At 42.6% G+C, this 26,902-nt stretch overlaps 1 protein-coding gene across 1 annotated transcript in view; it reads right to left on the bottom strand.

Annotated features, from left to right (window-relative positions):
* The window catches only part of agbl1 (AGBL carboxypeptidase 1), a gene marked incomplete at both ends in the record, with an annotated part of 227,131 nt that overhangs the window by 128,665 nt on the left and 71,564 nt on the right, over positions 1–26,902 (bottom strand). The window contains 3 exons of the mRNA XM_080737125.1: positions 3,555–3,717; positions 5,485–5,693; positions 21,927–21,964. Coding sequence (XP_080593251.1) covers positions 3,555–3,717; positions 5,485–5,693; positions 21,927–21,964 — 410 coding nt within the window. The remainder of the gene's footprint in view (positions 1–3,554; positions 3,718–5,484; positions 5,694–21,926; positions 21,965–26,902) is intronic.

The following is a 26,902-nucleotide window of genomic DNA, read 5'->3' as shown; positions in this document are numbered from 1 at the left end:
GCACAGGTGACTGTATCATGTAATCAATTACCAACAGATCCCCAAACCTATTGTTTTGGGGAGCGCTGGTGCCCATGGGTGCACCCTTATCGAGACATACTTCATTGCGCAACAATATTCCTCGTCATGAGTAGCTGATACTGTATAAAAGTTCACATTACGTCACCAATGCAACGTTCTGAGCTTGGAGGTCTGCACACGACCGTCGCAGGACAGAGAAAAATTAGGCTTGATGGACTGCAGCTGGGCGAGCAGTAGCAGATCTGCTGCTGTGATCAGGAGGAGCGCTCCCTCAGTTCTGATTATTATCGTTTATAATTAACAGAAACCAAGGATTACATATTTCAAGAGTGAGAAATCACATTAAAAATCCTAAACATTCTTCCTCCACTCTGGGAGAAAAACAGCATCTGAAAGTTTGATGGAATGCATTTTTAAACGTGAGTGCAGTGACCACTTATCATGGGCGGTGGGGTTCATTTGGAGCAGGTTCTCAACCCGTTTTAACTGGGGACCCCCTCACCCTACAAGCACTAAGAGTTGAGACATTACATTTTGTACAACACATGCTCACAATGCATGCTCACAATGCCTCACGTTTCGAGGCGTTGTGAGCATGTAGATTGTTTATTTTCACAATTTCTGCCTCTAATATTTGAAAATTTGACCAATATTTAATTTGCCATTTTAGAGGTATTAAAAGTCCTTAGATTGTCACTTTAGAAATGTGCAGATACCCTCTCTACACTCAAACTTTATGTTGGTTTGTTTACTGTTGAGTGAGAAAACAATGTTGCACATTAAGTTAATCATCTGGGGACCCCCCAAAATAATTTTTGTGACCCCCCCTGGGGGTCCCGACCCACAGGTTGAGGAGAATGTCATCATACTAACTCTCTCTGCATACTGATGGTCCACATTTCCCATTCACTGTTTTTCTATAATCTCACTGTCTGTGTGAATGACTTCCTTCTCCACCCCAAGTCCATTTTCTAGTTCCAATTCAACATGTTTATTTTGACATGAACGCTGAAAGATTCTGCCCAAAAAAAAACAAGATTATTATTTTTTTGTCTATCAATCTTCCACCTTTTCAATCACATTCCACCTCACTCAATCACATTCTCTCTTCTCTCTCTCTCTCTCTCTCTCTCTCTCTCTCTCTCTCTCTCTGCCCCCCCTCCACCCCCTCCTTTCAGCCAGTTAAGAAATGGTTGTCAAGGTAATCATAGATAAGCCCTGTGAGTGGCTGTGAGTCAGGAAGTGAAGGTCAGGATGGAGCCTCCAGTATTTCATACTAGAGATACAGTCGACTCTCTCAGAGGAGGGGCTACGATAGGTGCACGTCTCCTATGAGAGCTGGAGAGAAGAGCGCATTGAAATCATACAACCCTGTACCAGTGGTCTAAAGTACATATACTTAAATACTGTACTTAAGTACACTTTTGAGTTATTTGTACTTTACTTTAGTATTTCCAATTTCCAATACTTTTACTTCTACTCCACTACATCTCGGATCCAAATATTGTACTTTTACTCCACTACATTTATTTGAAAACTTTAGTTACTAGTTGCTTTGCAAATATAAATGATTATATTATAAAACATACATTTACAACTTTAGCCCTATTATATAGCTAGACTATTTGAAAATAGTAGATCTACAAGCTCACAACACGTCGCATCGCGAAGCCTTGTGAGCTTGTAGATCTGCTATTTTCAAACGTTTTGTACTTTTACTTTTGGTACTTTGAGTACATTTTCATGCCAGCACTTTCATACTTTTACTCAAGTACATTTCTAACTCCGGACTTTTACTTGCCACCACTGCCCAGTACACACACACACACACGCACGCACGCACGCACGCACGCACGCACGCACGCACGCACGCACGCACTCACGCACGCACGCACGCACGCACCACACGCACACACACGCAGGGTTGAACTGCAGCACCATAGTGTGTTTGAACACACAGACCTGCAGTCTTACTGAGGAGAGCTTTACACCTACAGTAGCAACGCTGTGTGATGATGAAACATGAATGAGCTGGAATAGAAAGACTAAAGGAAGATTAAATGACCAAAAGATGAAGGTAGGATGAAAGGGAGGAGGGACAAGGGAAAAAGGCATAGCATCTGATGTCAGTCAGCTCCATATTTGGGAAAAGTGTAATTTTTGCATTTTCCCATTTAAGTCAATGGAGAAAAAAAATGTACTAATACATTAATATAAATGAAACTACGTAACGTATATAGAAAAATGCAAGCGGACCAGTGCCGATGAAGCCGGTCGATTTGACATATGGCCCAAGTGTGTGTCACCAAAACTGTGAAAGGAGCAGCGCGGCAAAATAAAGTTTATCCGGAAAGATGGAAGAAAGTCTGACAAGTACTAGTAGTCTCAAGACACTATAGAGCAGAGACACGACATTATCCCACCCTGAGTAAGCACTTTTTCTAACTTTTTTGGCAACAAAAAACTCCCCCTAGTTCTAGGGTCTCTCTAGACCTCTAGGGCAGCCTTCTGAATCGACTATGTCGCGCGCGCGCGAGAGAGAGAGAGAGAGAGAGAGGAGAGAGAGAGAAGGGGAAGGAAAGAAAGAAAGAAAGAAAGAAAGAAAGAAAGAAAGAAAGAAAGAAGTTGTTTAAGGTAGACATAAGATGACAGAGATTCAACTAAATTCTGATATAGTTGCGGTTTTTATTTTTCTGTAATGAATCTCTTCCCCTTTCCGCAGATCAGGTTTTTTATAGTCCGAGATCCACAATAATGAATAATAGATTTCCATAGCTCCTGGAGCCAGGCTCATTAGATGATAAACAACAAGTTTACTGGTCAGCTGACACTCAACACCTCAGGCTCTCAACCTTCATCACTTTACCAAGTCATGCATAATTGTGTTGTGTGCCTCATGCCTCATGACAGTGAGGGTGTACGAGTGAGTACGACAAGCGTGTGTAAGTAAGTGAGTAGAGCAGGGGTCTTCAACGTTTTCAGGCCAGGGACCACTTAGTTGAGAGAGAGATGAAGGGGGACCCCCACAACCTTTCCGTAGATTCCATATAGTTTCATGGTTTGACAGCACACTCATCAGTGTATGTTGGATTCATGTCAATTTGTGTTTCCAGATATTTAACCACTTGAACTGTCAAGTGTCAATACTTAATAGACCTTTCACTATGTACTTAGCCTGCCCTCTACACCAAACCTCTTTGGAATTTATCAATAGCACTTCAGTTTAACCACTTAGACCCTTATAATCGCACTGTACTTGGCGCATTTTCTTTTAGATCTACACCAGATCGGCCATTTCTGCCATTCCCCCCAGAATAGGGATACTGGGGTTCAAGTGGTTAAACGGTCAAAATACATGCTGTATCTTAGGGGGAAATATTTACATATTTACGTACCATGAGATAATCGTAAGGTACTGTAAAGTAAGCGTGTAATTCAGAGGTGCCATGGATGAAAACATTATTTACAGGGGTGACCTGAGCCAAAGATGTTTGAGAACCACCGCTACAGACGTTATAGTCACGGTGACTCACCCGGTTCGGGGACAACGGGGGCGGATCCTGACTTCCGGGGCAGTTCGAAGCAGTACACGGAGACGTCCGACTTCATCGGGAGAGCGGTTTTAGGATAGCACTTCCTCATCAGCTGGACAGAGGGATCCACCAAAGACTCCAGGCCCTTGGTGAACAGACAGGTCTGCAAACCAAACAAGCGGATGCAACCGTAAAACAACATGTCAATGTCATCAGAAACGCCTGCGAGACAGAAGCGCCTCGCCGCAGTTCTCCAGTGGCTGACTGACCTTCAACATTAAGACCTGGATTGCATTATGAAGACTAGCAGCCACATTGACAAGCTGCAGTGTGGCACCTTCCATTTGAGCAAAGTGAACTCACACAACGGCATTAGCATCAATGCAGTGACATTCCTATACAAGCTGGTGAGGAATACATCAGGAAGCTTCTGCTGTTCACAAACATTTTAATTTCAAGGACCCCCATAACTCTCTGCACATCCCTGAAGTTAAAATAATTATTTTGACGCAAGAGGCAGTACATTGAGACGGGCCCAGGTAAACAGGAAACACCTGGAGGTCAGTTCTAAAACAAGTCCCAATAGTTTTTTGAGCAGAAATAACTGTGTAGCTTGTAGATGCCAGGTACAGTAGCTACACTGTATGTGACCTGGAGCTTGATGTCAAGAGTGCTGTAGTAAGCTTCCCTAGGCAGAGTTGAAAGGCTTTTTTCCGCTCCCCGGGCCTTGCTGAGACAGCCCCCCCCGCGCCCCTGCAGAACACGCTGCAGTGATGCAGATACGGTGCCACCATCGTTGGAACGACAGCAGCATGCCTCATGGTTTCAACGTTTGTTGTTGTTACATCACCTTCAGGAGCACAGAAGCTGGCTGCCGGCTCCTTGGGTTATATACGCTCACATTATTCACTGACACAGAGAGAGAGCGCTGATGAAAGTAGAGCTGGATATTGGAGTCACGCCGCCAGGAGTAGTCGTAGAGGCAGAAAAGGCTGGAGGCTGCATGTGTTGCTTTTTTTATGCCAGCACTTCAGAGCTACATCCAGCTCTCAAAGTTTAAAAAGAGCAAAAGTGCTTACTGGATCTGCACCCCCCAGAGCAGTAAACACCCCTCTGATCCTGTTCATTAACTACCTAAACCCTAATATAATTACTTTGTTGACCAGGGTCCCTTTGGGGTCTATTTTTGTCCTCCTCCTTTTCCCCCCAATATACACCCCATCTCTTCACCGAAAATAGTCGAGCTAAAAGCTCAGCATTGCGAGCTTGTACATTGGATAATTTTGCCAAATGTTGGCCTGTTTTCTCTGAATGTTCTGGCATTCTGACCAGAATATCGCTGCTGTGGTTCGTGCGGTTAACTGAGAAGTGTGCTGATTCTTCACCCCTATCCATTAGCTTCAAAGAATCCCCCTGTTTTGTTTTGTTTTCTATTGCCCCCTAAAGCATCCTAGAAATCCGTGTCCCAGTAGCTTAAATAGAGACTCGGTTGTCGTTTTCTTCATTTTGTCACTTCTTTATTCTTATGTAATACAGAAGCAGATTAAAGCGACGTGGCAATCAGTAGGACTGACAGAATGGATACGATGCTGTCTGCATCGGCTCTGGGATAAAGAATGAAAAAGAGCTTGGCTGGCACAGTGGCAAAGTGCCTGCCCACCACCACTGCAGAGGTTGTGGATTCGAATCCACCGTGGCTTGTCAAGCGTCTACTACATGAACACAATTGGCCCGTGTTCGGTGGAGGGAAGGCTGTACGTCCTCCCGGTGGGGGCTCCTCACTAGTAGGCGAGTCAGTAGGATACAACAGCAGCGACAACACAGAGATGTGTGTGTGGGGAGGAATCGATTGGCATGACGACTACATTGATGAGAAGGGGTAAAAAGCAACAAAAAGAGAGAGAGAGAGAATGGAAATGATGAAGTGTACCTGTGTAACTTGATACAGGAGGCCCATCCCTCCATGGGTCACGAAAGCATGTCTGCCTGCAGTGCTGTTAGTCAGCTCGTGGAGGCAGCGCAGCAACGCACAGCGGATCGCTAGGGCGACATGCTCAGTGTCCTTACTGCTCCAGTCCTCGTAAAATCTCAACAAACCAGAGACGTAGCCTCTAGACACTGCTGATTGGACGTTAGCCTCTGTGGAAAGAGAGGGACAGAGAGAGAGAGAGATACAGTAGATCTTAGCGTGTGGCAATCTTCAAACAGTTACAAGTCTGAAACTCACCTCTGCTGGTAGAGAGAGCAACAATGTGGGAGCAGTATACATAGATGGGTGTTCTAGACATCTTCGATGGCATTGGTTACTCAAGTCCTTAAATCAATCCTATTTCCTTGCTTGTATGTTAGTCCCTCCCATTGAGGAAATATAGAAGAGGGGACGTCCCATTGGCCATTTCTGATGACAACATCACAGGTGATAGGCCAACTCCCAGGTGGGCGGGACTAACATACAAGGAAATAGGAAACAAGTGAAGGAAATAGGAATTATTTAAGGACTTGAGACGCGGCTCTTGATATTTTGAAAATTGCCTAAATAGTGGCATTTTCAAAGTATGCTCATCTTCTCACCTGAAGAAGACATATTTATCCCTTTAATCAAGGGGAAATGTACTGTCCAAACGTCAAAACTCTCCAGGCGTATCAAAGATGCCAGCCATCCCAACCAACCACTGTTTCAAATGTCTTCGTAGCCACAGAATCAAGGGCACATCAAGCCCCCCCCCCCTGAAGCCAGGAAAAATTACAAAACATTTTGGAACGAATACCCACCACCTGCCACCCGACTGCCTGTTTGGGACTGTGTTAAGCAATGCCAAGGACACTGTCTGGCACAGACAGATGTGTATAACTTAAGAGTAGGAACCTTGAACACAACACCTTCAATCACCCTAAGAGATATGGGGCCAAACAGTCCAACTTTATTTTAATGCCGCTGCTATTCTTTGACTATTCCTTTTTTATTATTTCATTATTTCCATCTACTCACCAGAACCCCATCCAGAGACCACATCACACGGGTACTCCATGACCTTCCCTGGCCCCCAGTCAAAGAAGGAGCATTTAAAAGTACTGAACAGCACCCACGTACTGTACGAGGCCCTCAACATACCAAGCTCCCCGCTACCTCTCTGACCTCCTTCCCCCCCCACGCCCGGTGCCCTCAGGGCTGGTGATGCCAGAGGTGTCGCACCAAATTCTGGGCCCTGGGTGCTTTAACTATTGGAAAATAGCAGATATACAAGCTCGGCACTGAGTGCCGCACTGCTTGTAGATCTGCTATTTATTTTTTAAATCGTGAACATTCGTGCAAGTTTTTGAATATTTCAAATCCTTTCAAATGTTTCTATGTCACTGATGCTCAAACCTTTTCATGTGAAGGACCCCCAAAATGATATGTATTTGGCCACAGACCCCCATCTCAAAATATTTAGTTCCAGGGAGGCCCCAGAAGCAAAATTTGAGTTGCAAATGTTCGCTTAAAAAAATACATATTTTCAAAGATTTGCAAATTTTCACGACTTTTCAAAAATAGCATCAAAATTCATACTGTTATGCAATGATGTGTTCTAATAAAACTTGAACTTGAACTAGTATGATGCAAACTGCGTCTTCCTCAGAGTCATGACTCTGAGGAAGACGCATTAGCGTTGAAACAACAGTCGACTTTAACTTCTTATACTGGATAAAGGGCTTGAACTGTCTGTCTCTAGTGTCTCTCTCCTCTGAATACATCTGTCGCTGCTCCTGTGATGCACCAGACTAGGCTGAGGCGCGCTGTAGAACCCCTTTGTTCTCATATATTAAATATATTATTGCAACATTTTCTTTATTTTTTAATCTCTGCCCACATTGTGGAGTGGAGAGTAGATGCTATTATATAATACATGTCTTCAACAGTGGGTCAAAACCTTGACCTGAAAATAGTTTAAGATCAGCTGGTATAAAGAACTATCAGATAATTCACCAACAGCGTTACACAGCAAGTTTCAATTCAACCCTTGTGTGGCCAAAGCTTCAACAGCAAAAAGGCACACACACACACACACACACACACACACACACACACACAAATCATCTGTGTATACAGTGTGCCCTGCAGTGTGAAATGGATTAATACCGTATTAAGAAACCCATTGCCCCTCTCTACTAATCACATATGACCTTTTAATGCGCGTGCACGCACGCACACACACACACACACACACACACACACACACACACACACACACACACACACACACACACACACACACACACACACACACACACACACACACACACACACACACACACACACACACACACACAGATACTTGAATCCACATGTACACACGTACATACATTATATCCACTTATTTAAATAGGCACCTGTGTCCAGCTGTGATAAATGGATTATTGGTTTAATGACAGACCTACAAATCCATTTGACCTTTACACACACACACACACACACACACACACACACACACACACACACACACACACACACACACACACACACACACACACACACACACACACACACACACACACACACACACACACACACACACACACACACACACACACACTCTTATACTAACATACATAATGTATGTACACAGAGCCACCTGTTAAATTATCTAGTATAATAGTCAGGTCAGGACATGAATATAAACCAATATAAAACACTAAAAGCCTCACTAGCAGCGCCTAGAGGCTGTGCTACTCCTTACACCCAACTAAGTAATATATTTTATGGCTATCTGCCCATCTAGTCTATTCTGAGATACCATACCATGCATGCAATTGGGCATTTTGACCTATAAGGATGGGTGGTGCTAGCAAGAACATAGGGCATTGGGTCACCAAAATCCAGACACACTCTGGAAAGCATGAATGCGCTCAGCAAGTTTCATGGCAATCTGACTAATTAGATGTCCATATATCTTGTGTGTAAGTGTAAATCTGGAGGAAAGGTCATGGGGTCTCCAACATCAGTATGGGAGAATTGTCTGGGGGGTATGGAGGATGTGCACACAAAATAAGTCCATGGTAATCTATCTGACAGTAGTTTTTGAGATGCGTTGCAGTAGTTCTTAACTTCTTGAGCTACACTGTTTGGAACCAACGAGGTTGGACGGACGGACGGACGGACGGACGGACGGACGGACGGACGGACGGACGGACGGACGGACGGAGATCACCATTCTTAGAGCTGGAGAGGCTGTAAGTAGCTTGTGACCAGTGGTGTAAAGTAACTACATAGTAGATGTACTCAAGTGCTGTCCTTACGATTTTTTTTTCTTCATTAGAATTTAATTTATTACAAAACAGTATTTACAATTTTCAATACTTACTTCTACACCGCTACATCTGAGAGGAAAATATTGTACTTTTACTCCACAAAACACACTAACCACTTCATCCCTGAAGCTTGTGGATCGGCTATTTTCAAAAGATGTTTAACTTGTGAAGATGGACATTCTGCACAATGAGCACTTTTACTTTTGTTACTTTTACTCATGTGCGTTTTGAGTACAGGACTTGTAATACATTCTATATCTACATTGCTTGCAGTATTGATACTTTTACTTAAGTAAAACATGTGATGTGAGTACTTCTTCCATCACTGCTTGTGACACATGAGATTTAGGCAGTAACATTCCTAAATATCTTTATGAAGTTGTGTATGTCAGCCACTAGTAGTTTCTGAGATGCACTTTACAAGGCAATAAGAGTACGCACGTCGCTGTTGCTCCGGTGTGTAATTTAACAAGAAGCACAAAGCTGTGAAAGAGCCAAAGGATAGTTTTATTTAAAAACACGACACTGGCATTTCTGTGTCGGCGTGACAAACGTTTTAGTCTATTTAATTAAAACACCTCATAGCATTTTAAATGGAGCCGATAAAGTTGTACACACGCGCGCAGACACATCGTAAACACACACAGAGCTGCAAGGGAAGTCAAGCTAATTCTTCAACACGTACAGTTCCCATACTTTAAGCCAGTGGTTCTCACACTTTTTGACCTCTAAAACGAGATGTATCTGGGCATGGACCCCCATCTGAAAATATGTGCCAGGGAACCCCGGCCAGAATAGTTGATATGTGTTAAAAAACAATTGCTAATTATTAGAAATGTCTAAAACTTTACATCCGTTAGTTTTATAAAGTATTACAAAGTCATAAAATGTGTTTTCCCCCACCCCACTATGTCCCATTCCAAGAGTGTTTGTCTTATGTAATGCCAGCACCACTATTCCAAAACCCTGGTACATTTTGTTATTATTTTCAGCAATGGGAGAACACTTTTATGTGTGGGTAGATCTTGTCGAGCTGGCCATTTTAAAATAAGTTCTTGAGTCAAAAAAGTGTGGGTACCCCTGTAATACAGTATGGGCATTGAACTGCCAGCAGGTCTGTTGTATGTGTTAATGCAAAGTCACACATATGATCTTAATCGGCACTACCATAAGGCCCAGAATAAACTCATTTATTTGGGTAAAACAACCCTGGGGAGTGGGGACACTCTGTACTGTAAGTTTCAAAACACCAAACAGCAAGTTTTGTCTCTCATTATGTTTTTGCAAGATAAGGATAACTTCAAAAGAAGCCAAGTTTGGCCATTTACAAGGTTAATTGTTATCTTTCATGTTCAGTTGAACTAGCTACATGTAGGGCTGGTGAATCTCACCTTTTCAGGTGAATTCTATATTTAGACCACTTGGAGTGTTTAGCAACCTCATGGTGGCGCTAGAAGAGGGGCATGTGAGAAATCAGAGGCGGAGGTTGTGGTTTGCCAGCCAAGGAGTGTGTGTGCAAAGTTTGGCATAGATATTAGGGGCAACGGTGCCAGAGATAAGAGTAGGGCCAGACAGCCGGTGGAGGTCTTCATAGTAACTGTCCCTACATGTTTAATCCCCCAGAAAGTGAGAACTTCCAAACAGAATTATATTATACATACATATGTTGGCTATTCAAATAGCCAATAAGCGAGCTCCACAAGCATCCACAACGCATTGTGATGTGACACATTGTGAGCTTGTAGATCTGCTACTTATTTATTAAAAGAATGTTTGGTGTACACAAATCTTTTCTTGTGGGGTCCTTGGCACATCATCTTTACAGATAGGGGTCCGCAGCCAAACACAATGACATTTGGGGTTCCTTGACATGAAAATGTCAAGAAATGTTTGCAGGATGGTTTACCAGGCGACAAGAGAACCAGATTATATGAATGCTTTGGAGACATGCATAGCACAATAAACGACCAGAATTGTCATGGGTACGCTTCAACACATTCAAGACATTAATCAAACCGAAATATTTGTGTGGGGGAGCGGGTCGTTAAGCAATTCGTTTATTTTCTTATTTTTTAATGTTTCCAAAAGAAATACAACACACTATACGAAGTTAGCTACATCCAAACACTGGCAGTTTGATTCTAAAACATGTTTGATGCCCCCACCACTCCACAAAAGAAAAAAAAAAGATAATAATAATAATAATAATAAAGATCTTTTGAAATAGAGGTTCCCCAAAATAGATGTTGAAATGACAGCAATAGGCCTACTGAGCTTAATTGCAGCCTTTATGTCGCAGCAAAACATGTCTTAACAGATCAAAGAGAAAGACTAAAATCATGTTTATCAGTAAACATAGTCCTCCCTCCCCCTTGATGTTTTGTGCAAATTGGCACTTTGACATAAAGCGGAGCACAGCATTGAATAAATCATAAACAGCTTAGAGCTCTCTAAATAGAAGGCCGCCACTAGACACCATGGCTGGATACATTTAGAATTGTGTCGTGGACGTTGCGCGCTCACAATAAGAGGGTGTCACTGTTGGCCAGAAACCTTGTATCTCCATATTTCAACTTGTTATGTTTTTTTTGTTCGTTAATAATTTGTCCAGAAAAAGCTTAAAGGGATGGTTCATCCCCAAAATGACTTTTTTTTCCTATCGATTACTCACCCCATGGAGATTAGACTTGAATTTGTGGCCAAACACATTCACGTTTGAGAACTACGGATTTAGAATGCATTTGTAGAATCGGCCTCAGGACTTTAATGGGTTAAATTGTAAAACAACAACAATAATTAAGAGACCAATTAATAACTCCATTGGATGGGTTTCCATGACTATATAATATCATCTTTGACATCAGTATAGAACTTCAGTTCTTCAATAAGGACTGCACTAGTTGCCCATTGAAGCCGTTGTTGAAAACAAACATGGCTGTGCATACAGTATGCATAATTACAGAAAGGGTTTTAGATTAATCACAATTTAAAAGCATGTGTTTGACAGCTTTAATATGTTCTACACGAGGCTCTGTGAGAGCCTGGCTAAATGCACTGATGGGCACATGCAGCTGGAAGAAATTGAGAGGGTTTACACGGGTAAACCCTCTCAAGCTTCATTGAATGCAAGGGTATTTGCAAAGATTACATTGAACAAGTAGTGTGGGACTTTGCCTCTGTAGCCGGTCAGATAACACTTAGCGGTAGGACTGAAATATGATCAAAGTGACAGTACACAGCACAATCCTGGCTTTAACTTAACTCTGAGAGTGTAGAAATGGACGTGTCAAGATCCTTTAACAAGCCACCAGATGTGCCATGACTCCAATGAAAATGTGTTCATTTCCTATTTTTACACTTACAATCTTCATGACTTTGGTAGAATTAGCCACAGTTAAAAACTCTGTGTACAGTACATCTACTGTATACATACAGACATCCATTGCAAACTTTCAAAATACATATCTTTATCAAATGGAGAAATGTATTAGTTTTGTTTTAATTCCATAACAGTTTTTATCAGGGATCTTGATAATTAAATAAACCATGAGGTATAGTATAGTATAGTATAGTATAGTATAGTATAGTATAGTATCCATCTGTTTCTGCAAGACTTTACTGTAGCATTATCTGCGGGACACTTCCGGTTAACAGCTAGCAGACAAGCTCACGTCGCGTCGCAGATGCAACCGTTGTGAGCTTGAAGATCACACTCGGCTGCGACGCCCTAGGAGACACGGGGAAACATGCAAACTCCACACAGAAAGGCCCTATCGCCAACCCCACCTAGGATGTGGGCACTGACGCGGAGGGAGGAACACGCCTCCCATATATGTCATTAATATTGATAACATATCTATCTATAAATGCGAGAAGTCTCTGCGTGTGTGTGTGTCTGTAATCCGCGTATCTCGAGAACCGTTCGTCCCACCGGCTTCAGATTCGGCACGCGCGTTCCCCGCCGCGGCACGGAGTGCAGTGCCGGGTCTCGACCCGACCCGACGCGCGGTTTTCCCGAACCGGCGCGAAACGTTCGGAATCTCCTTATGCGGGGTTGATTATTGACATCAGGCTGTTTCTGAGGAAATCGGCGAAAGCTCTGACTCATTGTGACATCACTTCATAAAAGGCTCTGACATCACGTACGCCACATGAGTCAACAAAAAATCTCTGTGAGTGTGTATGTATGTAGGTAATCCGCGTATCTCGAGAACCGTTCGTCCCACGGGCACGCGCGTTCTCCATATATGGGCATAAAATGAATGCCCCCATATGAGAACCGTTCGTCCCACGGGCACGCGCGTTCTCCATATATGGGCATAAAATGAATGCCCCCATATATGGGCATAAAATGGATAAAGGGACACAGACAGACAGATTCAGAGATCTCCATATATGGGCGTGAAATGGACGCAAATAGACAGATATCTCCATATATGGGCATATATGGGCATAAAATGGACCCAGAACTATATGGACGCAAATGGCATATATGGGCATAAAATTTACGCAGAATCACAAAGATCTCCATATACGGGCATAAAGGGACACAGACAGACACACAGACAGACGGATACAGAGATCTCCATAAATGGGCATAAAATGGACGCAAATGGCATATATGGGCATAAAATGTACGCAGAATCACAAAGATCTCCATATACGGGCATAAAGGGACACAGACAGACAGATTCAGAGATCTCCATATATGGGCGTGAAATGGACGCAAATAGACAGATATCTCCATATATGGGCATATATGGGCATAAAATGGACCCAGAACTATATCTGCAGTGATCTCCATATATGGACATAAAATGGACGCTGACAGACAGACAGACAGACAGATAACAGATATCTCCATATATGGGCATAAATGGACACAGGCAAACAGATGGTCAAAACGGGTCCTATGACAACAGGTATAATGGGGTTTGCATTAAAGGGCGGGGCATTCATTCCCTATTTACATTGTTCCGAGTTGGCCAGGTCGCCGACTAGACGCTGGGCCGCCCGAAGGGCGGCCCAGCGTCTATATATCTCCATATATGGGCATAAATGGACACAGGCAAACAGATGGTCAAAACGGGTCCTATGACAACAGGTATAATGGGGTTTGCATTAAAGGGCGGGGCATTCATTCCCTATTTACATTGTTCCGAGTTGGCCAGGTCGCCGACTAGACGCTGGGCCGCCCGAAGGGCGGCCCAGCTTCTAGTCCTTAATAATGTCCTTAATATTGACAATATAGGAATCTCCATATATGGGCATAAAACGTATGTAATTAATGCCAAGCAGGGCCTTGGTGAGTTAGGGCCTTGGTTTGATGCCGGTGGATCTCCATATATGGGCATAAGGGGGTACCCTAACATTCTCATTTTCGGCCTGGGATTTATGAAATCAGAAATCTCCATGTATGGGCATAAAAGGTTTTTTTCTTTTTCTGGGAATGACCATATATGGACTTTTTATTTTATTCTATCCTTTATTAATAATAATATGTATCCATATATATACAATATATGTTATGCCCATAAAAACATACGTTAATTAGTAATGCCAAGCAGGGCCTTGGTGAGTTAGGGCCATGGTTTGATGCCTGTGGATCTCCATATATGGGCCATATATGGTACCCTAACATTCTCATTTTCGACCTGGAATTTATGACATCAGAAATCTCCATGTATGGACATAAAAGTTTTTTTTTCTTTTTCTGGGAATGACCATATATGGACTTTTATACCCTGAGAAATCTCGTAGTTTGTCTGACTGTCAGTACAGGAAGTGATGTCACGGGACATCCTTTTTATGCCCATATATGAGTCATTCTGTACCACATCACTGTGACTCACTGACATCACACTGACATCACTTCCTGTACAGACAGTCAGACAAGCTACGAGGTTTCTCAGGGTATAATACGACCTTCGGTCGCAATAATATAGTATAGTATAGTAGCGACCGTAGGTCGCAGTTAACCATGAAAACTGTCACATCTTATCTGTACGTGAGTGAGTGCCTGAGTAAGTAACGCCTCAATGTCTATAGCTGTTAACTTGTGACATCACATTGCTGTGACATCACAGCCATTGTAACATCACATTGTTGTGACATCACCTCATCAAAGATCAAACCCTAGATATCCATACAAGAGACGACTGGACCATCACCAAGATCTCCATATATGGAGCTGACCTCTACATCTGATTCTCAGATGATGCCCTGTTAGGGCTACCACACTAATAGAATCCCTTTTATGCCATCAATATTAAGCCCATATATATGGACATATTGTGTCAGTTTAACCAGTGTGGTTGCCATAACACGAGACACACTTATTAATTAAGTCCCAGTTTAGTAGTGGTGACGTTGTAGAGTGCATTCAGTGTGGCTTATTTACGAATGACCAGTTAAGAGAAGCAGCTGTGCGCTTTTTCAGCCTGAACTCTGGAGGAAAACATTCTGAAAAGCAGCAGTTGCTAAGGTAACGTTGCTATTGAAAGGTCATTTAATTCATAACATTGGCCTACGTGCTGTTAGTTTACACGCTGATGCGTGTGTAACAATAAAAGGACCAAGCCGCAAATTATGCATTTTGTTATCATTTCCTATGCTATTGTTCACAGCTGAGAAGCGCGAGCCACCGCAATGAAAATCAACCAATCAAAACACTGTGTTGACACCCCACACTGTCAAACCCCAACTTCTGAGTAGGGTCGTTCAGTGCGTGCACTCAGCACATCCGGTGCGCAGCGCACTGGATTTTCGAACAACACCGCACTGAGTGCACCGAATAAACGAACGACAACATGGCACACCAGTGCGTTGAGTGCGCATTTCCGAACGCACCCTGTGGTTCCCCTGACAAATCACTGTGACATCACAGGTGACATCACAGTGATGTCAGATACTCAGAGCAGGAATCTCCATATATGGGCATAAACAGGTGAAACACAGTGGTGTGGCTGGTTCAGACAGGGATCTCCATGTATGGACATAAAATGGATTGTATGTTGTCATGGGAACCACTCTAACAGAATCCCTTTTATGCCCATATATGGAGATCCCTGATGTCATCAATATTAAGCCCATATCTAACGGGACTTCATGCCATATATGGAGGAAGACAGCCCATATCTGTGTGGCTGGTTCAGACAGGGATCTCCATGTATGGGCATAAAAGGGATTGTATGTATGTATGTATGATGTCAGATGTGATAGACGTCATAGGATTTTCACATAACGAATAACTGAGTAAGCATGTTTGGGGTCTCACAGCATATCTCCATATGTACATGGATCTCCATATATGGGTAACTGGTCCGATATACATTAATGGACAGCCGGCCAAGACATGACGCGAGGGCGAGGTCGCTTGTCGCCCTGATGCGTCTTACTAGTTGCGACCGTCAGGGAGCAGTTTACTATGAAAACCTCTACCGGCCGTCCGTCCGTCGGTCGGTCACACGTCACACGTCACACCTTTGCCCTGCTCATATCTCCGCATCAGTATATAGGGCTTGTTTGTTTATTGTATGACATCACGCCACATCATCAGCTGTGGACTCTGTGATGTCATCGTATCGCATCAGTATATAGGGCTTGTTTGTTTATTGTATGACATCACGCCACATCATCAGCTGTGGACTCTGTGATGTCATCGTATCTCCATATATGGCCATCTCCGTATATGGAGATATAAGTCGTCCATGCCCAAGTATGGGCTGGTGAGGTCAGACTTTGTGTGATGCGTAGGTTATCTCCATATATGGAGATTCAACATTCCAGGCAATGCTCTCTTCCCTGGTGAGAATTGCCCCTTTATATAGGGCTTGTTTGTGTATTGTATGACATCACGCCACATCATCAGCTGTGGACTCTGTGATGTCATCGTATCTCCATATATGGCCATCTCCGTATATGGAGATATAAGTCATCCATGCCCAAGTATGGGCTGGTGAGGTCAGACTTTGTGTGATGCGTAGGTTATCTCCATATATGGAGATTCAACATTCCAGGTGTAACTATGGCTACCCGTATGACGTGAGAGGTGGAGGTTGTGATATTTGTGGAGATAAGCGACCAACGGTCGCTTATCTCCCGATTAGGGAGTCTTACTGGTATACTATACTATACCATACTATATAATGAACACTTCTGAGCAGAGACAACAGAGAGAGACCGGAGGATGAGAGAGGGGTGATACAGGAGAGAGAGACTAAAAAGTGAGAGTAAAATATGTGAAGAGGTGAAATAAATTAGAAGAGACGAGAGTGAAGCATAAAAGAAAGACTAGGAAAAAAGACTAGGAAAAAATAGGAATGCTTGTGCATGCATGTGTGCATGCATTTGTGCGTGCATGTGTGTGTGCATATGTGCGAGCGTGTGCGTGCGTGCGAGTCAGAGAAAGGGAGATAGCACTAGGTTAATATTTCCCCTATAGAGAGTCTGTGGAACTGAATGAGTGTGTCTGCACGTCTGAGTGAGAGGCATACAGACACAGGCAGAGAGAAGCATTCATTAATACAGACAGCTAGGCACGCACGCACACACACACACACACACACACACACACACACACACACACACACACACACACACACACACACACACACACACACACACACACACACACACACACACACACACACACACACACACACACACACACACACACACACACACATTCAACAGGTGGTGAGCCCACAGCAACTGGGATTGTATGAAGTGCAATGCAACACTGACCCCTTTGGGCCAGATTAGCACACTGCACCGCTTGCACCCTCATTTATGCCACAGCTCAGTGATTCTCAACCTCTTTAATTTCACAGACCCCAATTTGCTGTGCATGATTAGGCCATGGTCCCCCATTAGACTTATTCTCTGAGACACCAATCTAACTGACTCCACGGCAAAGCACTGTATAGCCTACTCCCTCAGGTCTTCACCGATGTGCCTGTGAAGAGTTTAAAGTCGATTCAGCCCCATATATGGGGTTAACGGTGGGATCGGCGGTTCTAGACAACCGCCTCTCTGAGATACGCAAACTAAAGATGCGCACACACAGACGAGAGACAAAAACCTTGTGCATTTAATGTAGTATTAGTATTATTATTATTATTATAAATTATGCAAGGAATGCAAGGGTTACAGGTCCTTCAAGTTTGGGGGTAAAATAAGAAAACACCCCCAAAAAAGGACAAAACATAAATAAAATGTTAACTGTGTCAGAGACTTGGAAACTTTCTTTAAGGGAAGCTGTTGAGACTTCCATCAGAAGTGTGTTCTTGTGACTGTGCTCTCTATGTGGGTGTGACACTCAGTGACAGGTGACACGGCCTCACATCTCTTTAGCACACTGGCTGTCAAACAAAGCCCCGGCCTTTGAAAACACAGGAAGACAAACACTTTCATCATGGCATCAGCTACTGTAGCGAGACCATGCCAGTATTCCCCCCTATTTTTCCCTCAGTCGCACGCAAGTGGGTAGCTCCAGTGTAGCTTTGTCGGTAGAGCGTTCAGGGCCGTCACAAGGGGGGGGGGGGGGGGGGGAGTGGGACTGAGTTACTTGGGCCCAAGGTGGAGGCGCCCTATTAACTTTAGCAATTGAAAAATAGCAGATATACAAGCTCACAGCGTGGCACCGAGTGCCGTCCTGCCAGCTTGTAGATCTGCTATTTTTGAAAAGTCGTGAAAATGTGTGCAAATCTTTTGAACATTTGTAACTCAAATTTTGCTTCTGGGGTGTCCCTGGAACTAAATATTTTGAGATGGGGGTCCGTGGCCAAATACATACATATCATCTTGGGGGTCCTTGACATGAAAAAGTTTGAGCACCACTGACATGGAAACATAGGTTTCTTGCACACATTGTCACGATTTTTCAAAAATAGCAGATCTACAAGCTCGCAGCGCGGCACTCTGGCGTCGACTGTTCATCGCTTCACTTCCCAAATGTATGAATGAATGGACCATTGTAAATCGCTTTGAGTTCGCAACTTGCTTAGCAAAATGCTATAAAAATGTCATCCATTAATATATAGGCTACTATAAATAAACAAACAATAAGACACTGACTGACCTGCTTACGGTACTTTCTTACCTAAGTGCAAGCGCCATGCTAATAAGAATATTTTAAAGGGCAATATAATAATAATGGCGGACTGTGAGTCATTAGTAAGAGAGGTGCAGGGCAGCAGAGAAACAGGGACATTAATGTTGCCGTTTATGAGAGATATTTCTCATCCAGCCTGGCTAGACAGCGAGAGTATTCTGTTAATGTAGGTTTTTATTTATGTTGAAATTAACACAATGCAACAAATAGAAGCAGATTATTATTATGCAGGGGGAAATAATTGCACTCTGAGTATTAAAGAATTAAAGTACTGGTCACATAGACGGAGCATGAACATCATCAGCATGTTATTATAATCATAAATAAGACACAAATGTGCATAACATTACCAGCGTGCATTTTGCTATTGGCAACAATAATGGTAAGGTATTCTAGAGTCCTGCAGTGTAGCGACAAATCTCCTTCTACCAGCAAAATTATATTTAGATTTTTAAAAAGGAACTAATTATTTAGATTTCCACCTTCAGTAGGGCTAGATTTGTGCACAACACATACTGTAACACAGGAAGACTGGTTGAACACTTCATAAAAACACACACTGGCCAACGCTCCATACTTCATACTCTTCTTCCTCATGGCTTCCAAGCTGTGGAATAAATACCTCTTGTATAGTCATGACTGCAGATTCACTCTTAAGCTGCTAGCTTTATTGCGTTTTTATCCTTTTGATAACGGTGGAACCTATGTATGTATGTATTGTAAATATGTATTTCTTTGGCAATAGACATGTCAAAGTCACTGCCACTCCTCTGCCACAGTCGGAAAACGTACGTCTACAGACACTACCTTCTATACCTCCATTTTTGAGCGGTGCCAGCCGCTCTCACAGGTGACAGAGTGTGTATGAGTACGACCTGCACGAGCACGGCAACATCATCTGCAGCCACCCTGTAGTGCTGTTGTGAAGCCTTGAAGTGAATGGACAGGGATTTAACATTGTTCCTCTAGTTTACTATTTCCCAAACACTGGGTCGGGACCCATTTTGCAATGCGACACATTGTGAGGTTGTAGGTCCCGGGCAAACGTCTAATTTCTCTTTTGGGTCACAAGCTAAAAGGTTTGGGAACCACTGCTCTAGTTCATATAGCTTAATGAAATTAACTCATCAAAGATTTTTACAGATGCTAGTTATACTATGCAGATGGCAGTTATACTATGCAGAATTATGTTGGTGACTTATTCAGGTTTTTGTTATTTAGATTAGTTTTGCTTGTCCACATAACAGATACTAGGTTTGCTGTTTAGCTGTTTACTGTTTGCATTGTTCTCTTTGCATTGTACTTACTGTATGTGACTATTTTGCATGCATACCTTGCTGCTTACACTGATTTCACATTTGTAAGTCGCTCTGGATGAGAGTGTCTTATGCTAAATACATTGAAAACTGTGAATATGAAGCACCATCATCACCTAATCCCTGATTCTCTTCACATAGCAATGTCTCATCTCTAGATACAAAGCCATTAGTTTTCATTTGAAATAACCACTGATGCTAAACCGACCTTCGATAGGAGGATATTGATGTGTTTTTTTGATAAGTTAAGAAAACAAGGGAATAAAAGTTCAACACCAATTTGCAATTGAAAAATCCAATTAGAGTACTAGAACGTGTGAGTTGACGAATCAAATCAAATCAAAATCAAACAAAACACATTTTGCATGACATTTATGAAAGGAAAATGGCAGTTAAGTTCAAGGCTGAGGGTCTACAATGAGGGCCATTATCAATTGAAGGCAGCAACATGCAAAAAAAAAGGTTTGAGCTGTTGGTTCTACTTTTTTCAAAGCTTTTTCACGTCCAATGACGTGGTGAACTGTCACTCAAGCATAGTTTTTGTTTTTACCAGTTCTACTCCAATGCTCTCTCCATACAGTTCCTGCTTGTAATGGGGCAAAACACCTTTTTCCTCCTAATTTTTTTGTAGTTCTGTGTGTTGTCACTGCTGTTGAATCCTACTTGATCATCTGCCAGTGAGGAGCCGCCACTGGGAGGACGTCGTAGTAGAGCCTTCGTGCTACTCCTCCCAGTACACTCCCCGCTGACAGGTCCCTCCCCAGCCCGTAGGAGTACGGGTAGAGACAATCACCCTCTCCTGTTCTTCTTAACCCTGGTCTTTATCTTTTCCTTTACAGTAGTGTAGATTTTTCCTCGCTCGTCGCTCCCACACACGGGCGCATGTTTAATGAAGGTCAACAGGCTTGTTGAGCAACACTTCAACGGTGAATCAGCGACGGTGTAATTGACCAAGTAGGTCATTTTGTAGGCTGAACCGTTAATTCTTCTTTATTAAAACCGTCACCAGTGGTAAGTAAGTAAGTAAGTAAGTAGATTTACTTAAGTACTGTACTTTAGTACAATCTTGAGGTATTTGTAACTTGTACTTACTCCAATTTTCTATACTTTTACTTATACTCCACTATATCTCGGATCCAAATATTGTACTTTTACTCCACTACATTTATTTGAAAACTTTAGTTACTGTGCTAGTTACTTTGCAGACATACATTATAATACTACTGTATATTTTATATAATATTTGTACAAACTGTACCATTTGTAAAGATACCCCCTATAATAATGACATGCACAAAATAGGGAAAGTGGTAAAAAAACATAAAAGAACACCTAGATGTGCCTGGGCTGCTATACCATATAGGCTCTGATTTCTGACAGGTCACGGGTTTGAGGTTCGAGTCCCGATTCGTGCAACCTTTGCTGCGTATTACTCTGTCTCTCTCACCCCGTTTCCTGTCTATATCTCCACTGTTTACTATCAATAAAGGCAGAAAAGCCCCCAAAAACATCTTAAAAACCACACACCTGTGGCCCCTCACTAAGATTGAGCTTGACACTTGTGCTGTAATGGACTTTATCTCTTTATCTGTAGTGACACATGGGAAAGCTTCTAGAGGTAGACAAATTAATGAAGGTTGTGGAAAAACTTACTTGTGCACAGCAGAGCAGCCAAGGCATCGATCGCCGCCCTGCGGAAGACAGAGAGTGTGCTTATTAGCTGAGCTCTCTCTCTCTCTCGCTCTCTCGCTCTCTCTCTCTCGCTCTCTCGCTCTCTCTCATATAATGTACACAAAAACACAGACACTCAACCTTGTACGTCCAAAAATCGTTTCAGGAAAAAAATTATAATAATAATAAAAAAGAACCAGTTTTCCAATGGATCCAAGGTGGTTATGATTTAGTCACACATGCTCTTGTTAATACTTTTCATTGGTTCAATATTAATAAAACCCACAGATAAAACAGTGACTGCGTTTCAACTGAACAGTGAAGCGCAGTCACCCAGAATAGGGTTACTGGGGTTATATTCAATCTGTCATAATAGAAACATGCTTTATTTTAGGGGGGAAATATTTACATATTTATGTACCGTATTATGACATAAATATGGATGACAGTACAGTACAGTACAGTACAGTACAGTACGTGTATGTAGGGCAATGTGTGTGTGTGTGTGTGTGCGTGTGTGCGTGCGTGCGTGCGTGCGTGCGTGCGTGCGTGCGTGCGTGCGTGCGTGCGTATACACGTTAGTGTCCTGGGGTCAGGAATGTCAACACTGCCTGCCAGAGTCCCCAGTAACGGATGGTAAGTAAACTGCTGTGTCACTAGCAGGGGTTCATGAGAGGTGACAAGAAGCTCTGACCCCTGATGACCCCTGCTGGCACTAGGGGTCAGGAGGGGTCAAGCTGTGTTTACAGAGGATGGATAGTGTTAAAACCGCCTTCATGTTCATAATTCTACAGTAAATTCTCACGGAAACAGGTGGATACTTCACACATAGTGTAGTCTACTCTAGTCCACTGTACCTCTAGTCTACTGCATCCTGACGGTACACAGGCAAATCTTCCATTTAAAGAGCCTGTAAACAGGAAATGCCCTGCTGAGAGTAGTTTTTATGGGCGGGACTATGCTCAAAAATCCATGATCTGTACATTGAAATTACAGCTGATCTACAAGCACACAGCGTTGTGCGCTTGTAGATCGGCTGTTGTTCACTAGTTTAAATCATTTTTAAAAATGATACAAAACAAACAGTTTTGGACATACAGGGTTTCCACCCGACAACGACGATATAATATAAATGGTAAGACGGATTTCAGTTCCCAGTGGATTCCTCGCCACTCTCAGCAGTGCAACCACACTTGCCATTTCCCAGAATTGCACCTTCCTAGTTTAATCTGTATCTTGTGTGAGTTCTCTCTCCTGATTGGATACAATGCTATCAGGACCTGAAAATGCACTTTCTGTTCACTAGAGAGCTGGAGAGACAGTGAGACTCCTTTTACTGTACAAGGCATTCTATAGCAATGAGTACTAGCGCTGTATAGAATAGAATATAGTATTTACAAATTGGTAAATCAATTTTACTGGATTTTACTGTGTAGTTACATGAAACGTTGCAGAGTTCACAGTGTACTGTGGTGACTAAGCAGCCAAAGGTACAGTCTCAGTACTACTGGCTACTGGCCTTATTTTAAACAAGACAATGTATTGATTAAGCTGTGTATGATCGATAGATAGATCGATAGATATTGATCCCTGGGGTTGCTATAGAACTCTTAGGGAAAGTGGTAAAAAAAAACATTCACATTCCTACGGTGCACAGCCTAAAGACATCCAATCCAAGGTTAGTATAAAACTATAGGTGCACTTAAACATTTGCGTTTGTGAACTTGTGAACTCATAGATTGGTGAACTCGACATAACCCTCAAATAACCCTCTTACCTTCTCTTGCCTCCAGCAACCCTTTTGAGAAAAAATAAATCCCTTTAGCTATGTTTGGCCCCATCCAAAAACGCCGAAACGTCTAAACTGTGACAGTTTCAGCCCCTCCTCAAATATGTGGGGATTTATTTTTGTCTGCTGACAGTCATCTTTTTACTCTCTAAACAAGTTCACCACTGCAGGAATTGCCTGACAATGCATGCTCTCTACCTGCCATAACGTCAAGTGAAATGCTGTGAGAATTCTGATAAGAGTCATAGTCCAATTAAGGCCTGGTTTATTACTTCCTATGCCACAAATATGTTGTGAGCTTGTAGATCTGCCCTTTCACACGGGACACAATCATACGATGGAGTACTGTAGATCTAAAAGAAAAATACATATTAGGTGTATGTCTAATATGTCCTTCAATAACCCGAATACAATTGGGTGTCTAACTGTGACCAGGTCAATAGAAAATGCTGTTTACACAATCATTTCGAATTCAGAGGTTTTAAACAGGTCAATATCGGAATATAGCAGTACATAAGAATACGGAGCACGTTTCCATACACACAATAATCTGATAAGAGGGAATAACCAGGTTATGGTGACAATGAAGGTTAACATGCAATTTAGATATAGCATGTTATGAGTCATGACTATAGTTTAAATAGTTTCAATGTACAGATTATGGATTTATCTTTATATTATACTGTTTAGACATGATAGGTTCTTGGTTTAACTATGATCCTAGATTAATATTTATCTTGCGTTTACCTTGCTTAATGTACATCGCTCTGGATTAAGAGCGTCAGCTAACTGCCTAAATTGTAAATTATAAAGATGAAGGATTGAACTCCAATGCTTTGGTCCTATTGGTACAACACGTGTACTTATTTGAACTGCAGTGGATACCAGTCAACGACCTGACATGCCCCTCAGCACTTAAGCAAAAAAAAAAAAAAAACTCACGCAATAAAATGAAACTAATTGATTTGCTAGTTATATGCCCTGCCTACACACACACGCACGCACGCACGCACGCACGCACGCACGCACGCACACACCCACATGCACACATACACACGCACAAACACTTCCCCTTTTGATTTGACTCGGTCCTGCAGAAAAAAGACCCCCATTGAGTTCTAACAGCATTAAATATGCATACTGCTTTCAGCCCCTGAAGAGTCAACACACACGCACGCACGCACGCACACAGTAACACACAGAGTTAAAGCAGCAGCAGCTCCCCTGGAAGACAGATGCACGCTGTGCAAGTGGCTCCAGGTGCTCTACTGGGGCTCTAATCAGCATATTTAACTGATCACTCAATCAGTTTATTGTAATTAGCTGCATTTCTCCCTGACTGTGAAGAAACACATGCACTTCGGCCTTTGAAACGATTCCACTTTCACACTTAAAAAGAAAGAGCCCTGGCCAATGCCAGCGTGTCTAGATTAGGGGAGGAAACTGATGTTGTGGCATACAATGATGTCCTTGGACTCAATCCACCCCACAAACCTCTCTCGCTCTCTCTCTCTCGCTCTCTCTACTACTTCTACTCTATACTTTAGCATTAACCACATGAACCTTACCATCCCTTTGAGGTGAACATTGAGTGAAAGGAGGCAATCTTCAAGCTCACAGAGTGTCGCAACCCGGTCCGACGCTTTGTGACCCTGTAGATTGCCTATTTTTTGGCCCAGGACATTTGATGTAGAGAGATGTTGGTCCCCCAGGAATCTAATTCTTTTTTCTAAAAATGTCTTTGCCAGGAATACAAGCTCTACAAGCTCACAATGCATTGCAATGCTGTGTGCACCTTGTAGATCTGCTTTTTTCTCTCTTTTTTTGCAGGATCTTCACCTGTTATGACATTGATTGATTGATTGAAGACTTTATTAGAAGTTTGCATAGGAAAAGGTACAGTTTCATGACGGTACAGTTCACTGGTACAAGGTCTACTAAAAGGAGATCCATGAAAAGACTAAGCTTATTTCCACTGGAAACCATTGAAGTATCTCATATAACATTGAATGACAGACAAATAGAACACAGTACTATGCAGTAGATATGTAAAGAAAAACAAAAAAGAAAACAGTAAGTCTAAACAAACAGTATATACAAAGAAGGGGCAGGGGAGTGTAGGGTTGGGCTAGGTTCATTTTTTTTTACCAGTTGCGAACGGCTGCTGCCTGTAAGTGGTTTTTCAGGGCAATTTTAAAGGATGCTAGTGATCCACACTCCTTTATGGCCTTCGGTAAGGCTTTCCACATTTTGGTGGTATAGCAGAAAAACGAGTTTGACCCTTTGTTGGTTTTTACTCTGGGTTGGAAGTGATCTGTGGCGCTGCCTCTGGTGTTATAATTATGGACATCCTTAATGTTTATAAAGTATTTTGACAGGTACTTGGGTATCATAGTGGTGTAGTGTATCTTGTACACCAGGCCCATTGCAAGTTGCTGTACTCTATCATCTACTCTGAGCCACCCCACTCTTAACTGGTGTGTAGCGGTGAGGTGAGTCTGATAGGGAAGGTTGAGCAGAACCCTAATTAGTTTATTTTGGGCTGTTTGGAGTTTTGTTTTCAGGGCTTGTGGGGCGTCACGATACCATACGTGGACTCCGTAGTCAAAGAGGGGCTGGATTATTGCACCAGCTATGGTCTTCAGTGTGTTGAAATTGACCATTGGGGCGATCCTCTGTAGGAAACGAGTTCGTTGATTGATTTTATTTATTACTTTAGAAGTCATCTTTTCACTGGAAAGATTAGCTTCAAGGATACATCCTAAGTAAGAGATTTCGTTTTTTCGTGTTATGACCCTGTCACCCACTTTGATTGTGAAGTTATCGACTTTTTTGAGGTTATGATTTGATCCAAAGAGGATGGACTCAGTTTTACCCAGGTGAATTGATAATTTGTTGTCATTAAGCCATGTGCAGATCTTACTTAGTTCCGAGTTAAGTGTCCTTTCAACCTGCAAGTGGTCCTTGCCCGAGACTAGGAGAGCCGAGTCATCCGCGAACAGGAACAGGTTGCAGTCACAAACAGATGCCATGTCGTTCACGTATATTAGGAACAACAGATGCCCTGATAGAGATGCGTTCATGTAGTTTGGAAAAAAGATAATTTATTCATCATGTGTTTGTCCAGATCTCTGAAGGTGACTTGATGCTCAGACATGTTTGACGGCCC

Source organism: Nannobrachium achirus (assembly GCF_963921795.1).
Source record: "Nannobrachium achirus genome assembly, chromosome: 11".
Lineage (NCBI taxonomy): Eukaryota > Metazoa > Chordata > Actinopteri > Myctophiformes > Myctophidae > Nannobrachium > Nannobrachium achirus.
Note: the sequence above shows the minus strand (reverse complement) of the source record. Positions and strands in the feature narration are given on the sequence as shown.